The sequence below is a fragment of the Odocoileus virginianus genome, chromosome 5, assembly GCF_023699985.2.
Source record: "Odocoileus virginianus isolate 20LAN1187 ecotype Illinois chromosome 5, Ovbor_1.2, whole genome shotgun sequence".
Classification (NCBI taxonomy): Eukaryota; Metazoa; Chordata; class Mammalia; order Artiodactyla; family Cervidae; genus Odocoileus; species Odocoileus virginianus.
Genome location: NC_069678.1, coordinates 11,885,031 through 11,896,663, shown reverse-complemented (window position 1 = coordinate 11,896,663; position 11,633 = coordinate 11,885,031). Strand labels below are relative to the sequence as shown.

General features: G+C 58.7%; 1 protein-coding gene across 4 annotated transcripts; it reads right to left on the bottom strand.

Moving 5' to 3' along the window:
- Nucleotides 1-1,662: 1,662 nt before the first annotated feature.
- TRIM46 (tripartite motif containing 46) lies at nucleotides 1,663-11,216 on the bottom strand. 4 transcript variants are annotated; one of them, XM_070467454.1, is made up of 10 exons: nucleotides 11,032-11,214; nucleotides 9,369-9,630; nucleotides 8,791-9,134; nucleotides 7,980-8,123; nucleotides 7,766-7,861; nucleotides 6,816-7,069; nucleotides 6,205-6,326; nucleotides 4,983-5,285; nucleotides 3,808-4,105; nucleotides 1,663-2,800 (listed from the first exon to the last, which is right to left on the bottom strand). In XM_070467454.1, the coding sequence occupies exons 1-10, from the start codon at nucleotides 11,092-11,094 to the stop codon at nucleotides 2,407-2,409; spliced, it is 2,280 nt and encodes a 759-aa protein (XP_070323555.1). In that variant the 5' UTR covers nucleotides 11,095-11,214; the 3' UTR covers nucleotides 1,663-2,406. The 4 variants fall into 4 exon arrangements, with proteins under 4 accessions (XP_070323555.1, XP_070323556.1, XP_070323557.1 ...); XM_070467455.1 differs by lacking the exon at nucleotides 11,032-11,214 and adding an exon at nucleotides 10,416-10,989; XM_070467456.1 differs by lacking the exon at nucleotides 11,032-11,214 and adding an exon at nucleotides 10,144-10,297.
- Nucleotides 11,217-11,633: the final 417 nt, after the last annotated feature.

The window sequence follows — 11,633 nt, the reverse complement described above, 5'->3', positions numbered from 1 at the left end:
GCTTCTGATCTGTTGTCTGTGACCTGTGGATGGGTGAGGGGCAGTCAAAATGTGTGTGTGTGTTGGGGGGAGGTCTGGCAGAGACCTCTGGGAGAGGAAGGGAAGGGAAGAAGGGCAGAGGAGCGGGGTTCATTTGAGAAGCAGGAGGCTGGAGAGATGACATTGGAGTGCAGGCGGACAGACTCCTGTCACCTCTCCTGCATGGCTGGCAGCACATGAGGAAGGAGGAAACAAAAGCCCGAGGCTCCAGCAGCCAGCATGACCCAGCTCTGCCCGCCCGAGAGCCAGGCTCGCCCCTATCCCCGGGCCTGGATTTCACTCCCGCGCCCTGCTTTCCCCTTGGCATGGTGCCCTCAGGCGGCTCTATTCTTAGCTGTCCGGGTGTGAAGTAAGTCCTAAGGCAGCAGAGTCAACAGGGCCATGATAAGGTCCGTGTCAGATCCAGGGCCTGGCGCCAGACTGCCCCACCTGCCTACTGGCTCTGGGGTCTACCACCTAGTAGACTAGGAATGGGGAACTAGTTCTGGTTCTGAAGTCAAAGACTTCCCAGATGGCTCAGTGGTTAAGAACCAGCCTGCCAATGTAGGAGATATGACTCAGGTTCAATCCCTGGGTTGGGAAAATCCCCTGGAGAAGGAAATGGCAACCTACTCCAGTATTCTTGCCTTCCATGGACGGAGGAGGAGCCTGGCGGGCTACAGTCCTTGGGGACACAGAGAGTCAAACATGACTGAGCATGCACACACTTCCTGACTGATGCACTGATGCCAAAAGCGCAGCTTCTCTGTACACCGGGACTGAATCGAATCTCTGAGACAGAGTTTTAGGTGAAGTAGAAAAGAATAGCTTTATTGTGTTGCCAGGTGAAGGCGGCCACAGTGGGCTAATGCCCTCAAAACCATATGTCCCAAGTTGGAGATTTACAGTAATTGCTCAAAGAGCATGTGATCAGCTCATGGACATTTTTCTGATGGGTTGGTGGTGAGGTAGCTGGAATTCAGCATCATCAGCCTTCAGGACCAGCTGCTCTGGGGTCTACATACCATCTTTAACTTTTCCCACCTGCAGGGGATATAAGTTTCTACAAAACAGCTGAAAGATATTGCGAATATCCATTGATGGGGAAACAGGGTGTTGTTCAAGGCTGTTCTTGACTGTTTCTCTCTGGTCTCCCATTCCCTCCTTTCTCTAACTAACAACTGCTTGAATCTGCCCCTTGGAACTCAGGGAAGGTCATGGAGGCTGAATGAAGGCTGTTTCCTATAATTCAAGAAATGGGGGAACACAGAAAGGCCTTGTGCCAGAAGCCCCTGATTTCTTTGGGTCCAGGCAAGGGGACGGCACCCTAAGTCGCATTCCTGCAGGGCTCCACCCAGACGTCCCATGGGGGGGTGGTGGTGGTGGGAGGGTGGGCGTCTGATGCAAGCAGCCACCAGAGCGATGTGCCCCCTGGCGGCCACGGTCGGTTTGGACCTGGGCTGGGCACAGGTGTGGCAGAAAACTGGGGAGCACAGGGCTTGAGGACCTCCTTCCCTCAGGCACCAGCTCCACCGTGCACCCCTGCTCTGAGAAATAGCAGGGAACCCTCCATTCCCTTGGCCTGCCACATCCAGCACAGAAGCTAAGAGGAATGGGCTCCGGGAAGGCAGACATCACAGGAAGGCCTGGCATCACAGTTTATTGTTTATAAACCATGAAAATAACAGCTGTTGCTTGGCACAGGCCTAGCAGTGCTCACCGCAGGGGGGCAGCAGCAGGCACCAGAGGCCTTGCCAGGCGCAACCCAGTGGGGACACTCAACCTCAGCTGGGACCCCAAGGGAGACTTGGCACATTGGCATGGGTGCGGGACAGGTTAAAGCATGCAAGTGGGCAAAGAGGGGGATAAAAGGCATGCGGCTGGGGGTACAGGGACCCAAATAAATAAAGCAGGATGAGAGGGTCCCTCTCCCTCACCAAAGAGTGAGGGCGCTGTCCAGCCAAAAAGCCGCTCCGCCCCAAGGCTGCAGTTCAGCACGGATGGGGCAAGGAGCTTGCAGGGCGGAGGGCAGAGCTGGCGAGCAAGCCCAGTGTTCCAGGTGCCTTCCCTCCCAACCAGCCTGGGGAGGAGCACAGGGCAGGGGTGGGGCAGGGGCTCCCTCCATGATTCGGGCAAGATGCCAAGGGCAGCGCATGGGGCAGAGACGTGGTGGGGGCGGGAACCCGGATTAACAGGCAATAGGGAGAATGGGGGACATCCAGAGAGGTGAGCAGAGGAGAGTCCCTTGGTCAAGAAAGACCATGGGAAGACACAGATAGGGGAGGGACAGGACCACGTGGGAAGAAGAGCTGGAGGGAGAAGCGACCAGAGAGAGAACCCGGCTTCGGGAGGCGTGGGGGGCCAGGGCCCCGCAGAGGCCCGGGAGGGTCAGTCCAGCTTGGCGAAGCCCCCAATGGTGACCTTCCTCTCGGGCTTGGTGCCCACGGGCTCCTGTAGCTGTACTGCGCCACCCCCGATGAAGCAAAAGGCAGGGCACACAGGGCCCGAGCAGTCCAGGGGGCACTCCAGGAGCCCTCGGAAGGACACGGCATCCAGGAAGGAAACGCGCCCCCTCTCGTAGTCCAGGCAGATGCCCAGGCGGGGCGGCAGGGGCACCGTGCAGCTGGCCGCCGGGCCGTCCCTCCCGGTCAGCCCTGCGTTCGAGCTGGCCCCGGCCCCCAGCAGGATCTTGCCCATGCCGATGGTCAGGAACGCGAAGGGCGGCGACGCCTCCACAGTGGCATCCTCGGCACCGCTGTCGTGTCCACTGTCTGGGTCGTACCTGCAGGAATGGGTGTTGGGTAGATGGTACCCAAGGGCTGAGATGTTGGGAGGATGGAATGTCGGGAGCAAGCAGTTCCAAGGACTGATTTGGGGGCATTGAGAAGAAAGTACATTGAAGAGACAGGGGTTATAATATAGGGCTGGGGGTTTGGTTTGGTGAGAATGGGGAAAGGCAAGCACATTGGCCAGAGGGCTGGGGGAAGGGGAGAAAAGACACGGTATCGCTCACGCACGCTGAAGAAAGGCAGTGCTTCCCATGCAGGCAAGTGGTGAAGAAAATGGTGCTGGGATACTGTGCTGGGAGAGGGTTTTGAGGGTTAGAGAATCTTGGAAGGATGAGGGGTTAGCGGTGGGGAGAGGGGGGAGCAGAGAAAACATGCTGGGAAGGGGGATGTTGGGAGAGAGATGAAGGCGGGTCAGTGTCTTAGATGAAGGATGTTGCAGGGGTGCAGGCTGGGGATCACAGGTTTAGGAGGGAACTGATGCTGAAGAGAAGGCACTTCTGAAGAAATGGGGTATTGGATAGAGTGCTGAGGAGGAAGAAGAGCATGTGTGGGTGGTGAAAAATAGGATGTTGGGGATGAGAGGGTATGGAGATGGAAAGTTTAAGGGAAGAATTTGAGGAGGCTGAGAAAAGGTGTGGGTGAAGGAAGTCCTGGAGAGAAAAAGCTTTGAGGTAAAAAGATGCTGCAAAAGGGGTGTGAGGGAGAAAGGACATGGAGACTTGGCGAGATGGTGTGTTAGCCTGAGTGACAGATGGAGGGACATGGAGATGGCTTCCTTTTCTATTGTCCCTTTCCCCAGTCACTCCAAAGATCAACCTCCAAAATGCTTTCACTGAGCCCACATTTCTCCTGACCACAGTGCCTCCAACCTGGCTCACATTACTTCCTCCTGATCTTCCAGCTCTATCCCAGCAAGCGTGTGCTCCCCTTGTCACCCCAACGTGTTCCCAGCTCCCCCACCCAGATCCCCCGAACCCCATACCTCCCAGAGGGGCCTGACCTGGGGCTGATCACATCGGGGGCACCCTGGAAGCTTTCCTGAAGCTTGCTCTCCAGCCCGACGCCCACCTTGACCAAGTAGGAGGCTGGGTCCACGGCGCAGGCCCAGTAGCTGCGGCCCTGGGTCACAGCCACATCGCCCAGGACCACGTCCACGCTCAGGTGGCAGCCCGTCAGCAGCCGCTCGGCAGCCAGCAGCAGGGGCAGCCCTGGGACACTCCTCACCGCTCGCTGGTCCTTGCTGATGGCCAGCCGCTCACGGCTTGTGCCCCAGCGGCCATCCAGGAAGAAGTGCAGGACTGGAGTAGGGGAGGGTTGAGACAGAAGGAAGGACTTCAGGGACAGACACCGGCACTGGGGACCTCGAGGTGTCAGCACGAGACACCGGGAGATTTCAGGACACGGGACAAGTTGCCAAGGGATTGGCAGGGGGCTCTTGGGAACAGGGCCTGGAAAACTGGAATGGGGAGCATAAGGGAAGAAGAACGGGCATCCCAAGTGGGCATTAAAACTCTCCAGGAAGAGTTTTAGTGATGACTAGTGGGAGGAAACCAGTCTCCCAGACCCAGCTGACTCGCTCTGGCTGCCTCCTCTATTACGCCTATCCTCCAGAGCCTCCGCTAGTTTCTGGAGAGTCACTTGACCAACATTTATTGAGCCCTTGTGCTGTGCTGTGCTTAGTTGTGTCCGACTCTTTGTGACCCCATCGACTATAGCCTGCCAGGCTCCTCTGACCATGGAGTTCTTCAGGTAAGAATACTGGAGTGGGTTGCCATGCCCTCCTCCAGGAAATCTGCCCAACCCAGGTTTTGAACCCAGGTCTCCCGCACTGCAGGCAGATTCTTCACCGTCTGCGTCATCAGGAAGCCCTATTGAGCCCTTACCATCAGCCAAAACTCGGCTAAGACTTTACACATTAGCAAGTCACTTAATTCTCACAACGAGGCTATGGGATAGGTGTCATTACTATCCCTACAGAGGAGGAACTGCAGGTTCAGAGAGGGTGAATAACTCCCCCAAAGCCACACAACTGGCAAGAGGCAGAGCTAGGGATTTGAACCCAGGCAGTCTGGCTCCAGAGCTAGTGAGGATGACCCACTGCGTTGCGCGTCTCTCTGGGGCCCACCCAGCAGCAGCGGTCCGTGCCCGGGTCCCAGGCACCCAGGGCCCACTCACCGGGCGCGGGCGGCGTGTGCAGGTGCACGTCCTCACTGTACTCGCCGTAGCCGGCCTTGTTGCAGCCGCGGACACGCAGCACGTACACAGAGCCCGTGTCGGGGTTCTCCAGCAGGGCGCTGGTCCCCCTCACCTCCTCCCGCCGCTGCCAGCGGGTGGGGCCTGGCTGCGCTGGCACATCGGTGCGCCGGAACTCAATGGTGTAGTGCCAGGCAGGCGGTGAGTGGGGGGGCAGCCGCCAGCAGAGGAAGATCTGGTCGTAGGCAAAGGTGCGCTGGGTGTCGATGACCGGAGCCTCGGGCACTGTTGGAAGAGACAGCGGGGGTCAGTCACGGCCTGGCCACGGGCCTGGTGTGGAGGGTGGGCGGGAAAAGGGAAAGCAGCGGGAGCCGGGGGGGTGAGTGCGAGTGAGAGGGATCTGGGAAGACACCTGTCTGGGCCCTGGGCGCGGGAAAGGGAGAGGCAGGTGGCCTGATGCCAGTCCTGGGCTGCCACTCCCTCGATCTGGGCCTCAGTTTCCTCCTCTGTCAAATGAAGGTATGAGATCACATGTTGTCCTTTCTTTCTATGACCCTTTTTAGTCTATGAATATAGAGGAGCCCCAGGGAAAGACAGGTAACGGCCACTGAAGCCCACCCAGGCAAGAAGGCGCTGAACAGGGAGAGGAAACTGAGTGCAAGGGAGATAGATGCAAGGAGATGCAGCAAGGCAGAAAATGGGGACAGAGGGCAAGCCCGAGCATGATGGCCCAGGACAAGGTCAGGGGAAGAGAAGGAAAGCCTGGAGGGCAAAGGTCAGGAAGGCAAGGATTAACGCGTCAGAGAGACAAGGGCACTGGCCAGGGAAGAGGATGGTGGAGGTGGTCTGGTCAGGGCAGGAAAGAGAAGGAAGCCATGGGTGGGGAGCCGGGCTGCGTGGGAGGGGCAGGGCAGGGCAGGGGACCTGGCAGAGGGGGCAGGACCCCCAGGGCAGGGCCGCTGACTTGCCTGGGGTGCTCCGGAGCAGAGTCCGCGGTGGCCACAGCCTACAAACAAAGAGAGGGAGAAGCAGCGCTGAGCGCGGTGGGATGGAGTGGCCGGGTGGGCTAGGTGGGCAGGACGGCTGGCCAGGCCGGCTGGGAGGCTTGGGAGTTCGTTCCCCGGTGGGCACTGCCCCCCGGGCCCGCTGCTGGGGAGAAGGAAGGAAGGCTCTAACTAGACATGGGGCCTGGCCATCTCCTCACCTCGCAGGAAATTAAGCTCTGTCAGCAGCTTCATCTCACGCCCCACATCCAGCTGGCAATGGCGGAAGGAGGAGCTGGCAGCTGGCCGGAATGTCTGGAGGGCCTCTGTGGCTCGGGAAATCCTGGGATGGGGGCAGGCAAGGGTCAGACTTCCCTGTAGCTCAGACGGTAAAGAATCTGCCCGCAATGCAGAAGACCTGGGTTCCATCCCTGGGTCGGGAAGATCCTCTGGAGAAGGGAATGACAATCCACTCCAGTATTCTTGCCTGGAGAATCCCAAGGACAGAGGAGCCTGGCAGGCTACAGTCTGTGGTGTCACAAAGAGTCAGACATGACTGAGCGACCAATACTACCAAGGGTCAAGCACTGCTGTCTGGGCCGCCGCCCTTCCCCTTGATTCTGCCGTGTCTGGCCCTAGAGCCTTGGTATCAGCTATGGGTCTCTTCCCTGTCCCTTTGGGCAAGAGCTGGTATCCATTTGGCCTGGTGAAAAGTCCTCAGGGCTCAGCTCTCCGCCAGGCAGGACTTGCGACACTGCCTGATCCATGGGCTACACCCATGATGCCCCTACCCTGCGGGAGCCTGTGACCCTGTGCCATGACCCCTGAGTACCTGTTGTGCAGTTGTTTGGCTGCTTGCACAAAGCAAGGCTGGTCTGTTTCCTTAAGAACCTCCTGAGCGTAGCCCACGAGACCTGAGCCGTCCAGCAGGCTCCGGTGCTCCTGGATCTGGGCGCTGAGACGGGCCAGCCGTTCCTGCTGACACTCCTCAATGGCTTGAAGCAGTGACGCCCGCTTCTCCTCCAGCACAGCCCCCAGCCCCCGCACCAGCTGGGACACCTCCTCCTTGGCCTGCTGACCACTCACCTGTCCAGAGAGCAACATTGACTGCCTCCTTCTTGAAGGCTGCATCTGTTCCAGCCTCCTGGGGCACCACACCATGGCTAGGATCACAAAGGATCTGGGGAAATCCTACCTACCCATTCGAATGGGACCAGGCTCATGGCTCCACAGTCTCCTGTACACCCACAGAGGCTCAACTCCTGACCATTTGTGCTAATCTTCCTGGAGGCCCACACCATGCCCCTGACTCCTTGAGGTCTCCCCCAAAGAAAAGAGGCCATGACTACACTAATGTCCAACTGGACCGCACTAACGTCCACCAGCATCTGTGCCATCCTCATCGCCCTTCCCCATGTCAGCTGATTCAAGCAGTCTGGCAAAAGGTATCAGAGCCACCGCCTCACCCTCCTTGGCCCAAGGATGTGTGCCATCCTCAGCAGGCAGCTGAGCCTAAGGGCATCTGAGCTCCATCCCTGGGGCTTTTCAAGCTCTCCCTCTCCAGGGTGATAGACACCCTGTCTCCACTGTAGCCTTGGGTACCACCTGGCCTGGGGCACTGCCGTTTCTGACAAGCTGGTTTAACCAGAGCCTTGACACATCCGCGGACCCCACATGGGCTCCCTGAGTTTGCAGCCAGGTGACTGGGGTGTGCCCGTCTGCACCCTCCTCCTGCTCCCACTGCCGGGCAGGGCCCCGGGCCCCCTCCACACCCTCCCTCACCTCCGTGTGCCTCACGGTCTCCTCCAGCTCACAGATCTGGGTCTGCACTGTGTCCTGGTTTCCCAGGATGTATGTCAGGCTCTTTGTCAGCTTGTCCTGAGGGGAAGGAAAGAGGTGGGTATCACACCTGGCCCTGAAGAAGCCAGCAGCTCAGAGGAGGTATGAGAGGGTGTGAGTGGGTAAGTCCTGGTGTGGAATGAGGCAGGGTCCTCACCTTGAGGGCCTGGTAGGCACTGAGCACGGGTGTGATTTTGTGGCCACTGTGGGTGCGCCGCACGCGGCAGAGCTGGCACACCAGTCGTTGGCACGTCTTGCAGTAATGGGTCACCTCTTCTTTGTGATCTGGACACATTAGTCCCTAGGGGCAGAAACAGCAAGGAAATAGTCAGCCAATGGCGCGTGTAAGGGTGCTAACCTTCCACAGGGCAGTTCCTGGCCCTTCTTCCCCTGGGCTGGCCCCAAGCGGGTGGAGGGGAGTTCAGATGTGGTGCTCCATGCTGCCACCTAGTGGTAAACCCTGGCAATCAAGGAGCGCCTTTCCTGCAACCCCCAGGTATTAGCCTTGCTCCTCCCTTCCTTTACGTGTGTTAATAACAACAATGGTGATAATCTCAGCCTGTGGTTAATAATTAGCCGTGTCTATCTGGTTTACTGCTGCAGCCCCAACACCTGGAATAGCACCAGGCACACAGGTACTTGATAAATATTTGTTCAATGAATGAATAGCTAATAGACCTTTTCAGTGTATATAAATAACTTTCACAAACATTATGTCAGGGATCCTACCATCAACCCTGCAGGTATGGAGATTGCAGGGCAGATATATTACAAGCCTCATTCAGCAGATGAGACGGAGGCTCAAAGATGTTCAAAGATTTGTCTAGTGCCTTTATTGTTATAGAAAGGAGCTTGGCAATGGCAACCCTGTGGCCACCTCCTTTTGGAAGCCCAGTGCCGGGTGTGCCGTCCCACCCAGCACCACCATGCCCTCCCCCGCTTCCCAGGCCCTGCAAAGGCTGGCTCACCTTGGGGCGAAAGGAGAGGGTGGGCAGGGTGGGTTCATGCTGGGCCTTCTGGGTGCCCCAGGGATGGAAGAGCTTGAAGCACTCATTGCAGAAGGTGGCGCGGCACTCGGTGCAGCCCTTGGTGGCCTCTAGTGGCGGGGGCTTGCATAGCTGGCACAGGATGGCGCCGCCCACACTCACACTCTGGCGGTACCGCTCCACCACACGCTCCAGGGTCAGGTTCCGGAAAAGCCCTGCCAAGCCCCGCTCCCCCAGCTCCACATCACCCTGGCAGGCTGGGCACGGGAACATGATCACCTGGGGATGCAGAGCACCTCGCTTCCGCCCGGGGTATGTCCCAAAGCCTGTGGATGGGCCGGGAAGTAGGGAGGTGAAAATTACAGCTGGCTCAGGGTGGGGGAAGTCTGTTCAGTTAAAGAATTAATTTTTATTGTGCCAGGGCTCAGCTCTTGGCAGAGCCTGGATGGGCAGTACCCCTTGAAAAACAGACAGGTGTCCCTGGCCAGGGATGGACCCCTTCCATTTTCCTGATGGACATCCCAGCATCCCTATCCCAAACCCATGGGTTCCAGCCCCACCTGACTTAAGCAGCCGGTCCAAGCGGTCTGGTTTGGGGAGAGTTCTGCGGGAGAGGCGAGGGCTTCGGGTGGATGGGGTGGAGGCAGGAGAAGTGGGCTCAGAGCTGGGGTCCCCACCATGGCCTATGTAGCCCTGCTGGCCCAGCACCTCCCGGGCACAGGCCTGGCACACGTTGTGGGTACAAGGCAGCACCAGCGGCTGCTTATACATTTCTTGACACACGGGGCACAGCAGCTCCTTCTCCATGTTCTTCATGCTTGTCTGTGGAGGGACCAGGAGGTTGGATCAGAGCTTGGACACCTGGGTCTATCTCAACCGGCACCTCAACTGCATTTAAAGACCTAAGGGTTCTTGGAAATGAGGAAGAAAAACTACAAGGGACCCGACAAGCTACGGATTTGCCCCTAGCATCAGCCTTGGCCTGGTTCACAGGCCTTCCAACTCCCTGTCTCCAGCATGCTTCCCTCCTGCAGAGCTACATACCTAAGGAGGAGAGATGGCTGGAGCTCAGGTCTCCCCCAGTCTCAAGCCCCACCCCCTTGCCTGTCCCAGTCTCAGCCGGACCTACAGCCGCTCTCACCTGGCCTTTGCCCCCATCCCCCCATCTCCCGGCAGCCTGCCCCCGGCTCATATCTCAAGGACACCGCCCATTCTGCAGCTCGGTGCAGAGCGCCCCCCCAACACCCACCCCCACCCCCGCTTCTCTGGCACCCCCCTTCCCCTCCTCCCCCGCGTGACTTCTTATAACCAGGCTCTCTCCATCCTCCTGCTCACCCTGTCTGTCCTCCTGCGGTGGCTCCGGCCTGCAGCCGCCTTCGCCTTCATTGCCCATCACTAACCCATCTGGCTCCTCCTAACCCATACCATTTTGCCCCCCACCACCCGGCTCTCCTGCTCCCATCCCAGGCATAACCTGGCCTGTCGCAACCCCTCCCAAGGTAGGGAAGAAACGAGCGCGCCGCCTATTTGCCCCCTCCCCACCGGAAGTACCCCTCCCTTTTTCGGTGGCGGGGGTCCTCAGGCTATGCCCCACCCCCACACCTCACCTTGGTCCCTCTCTTCGCAGCCATCCCGGTCAGGGGCGCAGCTGACACAAAGGAGGGAGGGACAGGGAGGGAGGGGGAAGGAAGTGGTGGGGGGGAGCAGGGTTGGCACCGCCCCTGGGAGAGCCGGGCACGGGTTGCCATGACAACCGCAGGCTCGGAGGCAGCCCTGAGTGGGGGTGCGGTGGGGTGGGGTCTCGCGAAGGGGTCCAATTTGGGAACCGCACCGTGAGGCGGCTCCTTCCTCGCCCCCGACCTGTTCTCAGTTTTCTTGGAAAATACCCAATCTCACTCACGCCCCCTCCTCATAGCATAGCCCCGTTGCCCTGCAACCCCAACCTCGGTGCACGGCTGGAGGCTACCCCAAGCCACCCGCTGTATGCAGGCAGCTCCATGTTCCTTACACCCCAGCAGATGGACGCCTTCACGGCATTCACCTCCGGGCTGCCCCCGGGATTACCCTCTCATACCTGCATCCCGATCCTCCCAGTCCTTTCTGCCATCGACAACCCCCGTCTACATCCCAGCATCTTGCGGGACCCCCACCTGTTCGAGGTCCCGGCCTGCCCCGGACCCCTATACTCCCCCTCCCCTTTCCCTCGACCCCACCTTAACTCACACTGATGCGGACCAGTGCGTCCATGATAGAAGTGAAGGTCTGCATATCCTCACCCTCAGCCATGGCCCTAGCATGCCCGCCCGCCCCCGGGTGCCCGATCCCGGCTGCGGCTGAGAACCCCGGGCTTAATGCAGGAGCCCGGTGGGGATGTGGGGAGGGGTGAGGGTGAGATGTCACTGCGCATGCTCCAGGGACCAGCATCTAACAGCGCCCGTCGAGGTAGGAGGTGGGAAATAGTTTTCCCCACGTGGTTCTCAGAAGGCGGTCGGGTAGGGGGGCAGTAGTTAGGTAACGTGGAATGGTATTTGAGGGGGAGCCATTTCTTATGTTCGAATTCTTCACTGGCTTCTAATCTTACTCATAGAAAGCAGAAGGATAGTTTTAGAGAAAGATAGACTCCAGGATAGAAGGACTAGATTTCGGTTTGGGCAAGAGTCCACGGGAGATACCTAGGCAGTGTTCATGGGGGGGTTAGTTTTGAAGAACAGGCTGACATAATTGACAAAGAAGAAAGAAGCAGTCCATGGGCCCCGTGATTTGAAGAGTTAAGTGCAGCTTGCACTGAGAGGCAGCAGATGCTCTGGGTGCGGGGAAGAGCCGGG

Excerpts from the sequence above, each read along its gene's own strand:
- TRIM46 (XM_070467455.1), bottom strand. The coding sequence starts at position 10,556 with ATGGCAACCCGTGCCCGGCTCTCCCAGGGGCGGTGCCAACCCTGCTCC. Across the intron at positions 7,070-7,765 it reads AGACCGTGAGGCACACGGAG|GTGAGTGGTCAGCAGGCCAA; the intron begins GTGAGGGAGGGT and ends CTCTCTGGACAG. Across the intron at positions 5,286-6,204 it reads AGAGCTTAATTTCCTGCGAG|TGCCCGAGGCTCCGGTCATC; the intron begins GTGAGGAGATGG and ends CTCTTCCAACAG.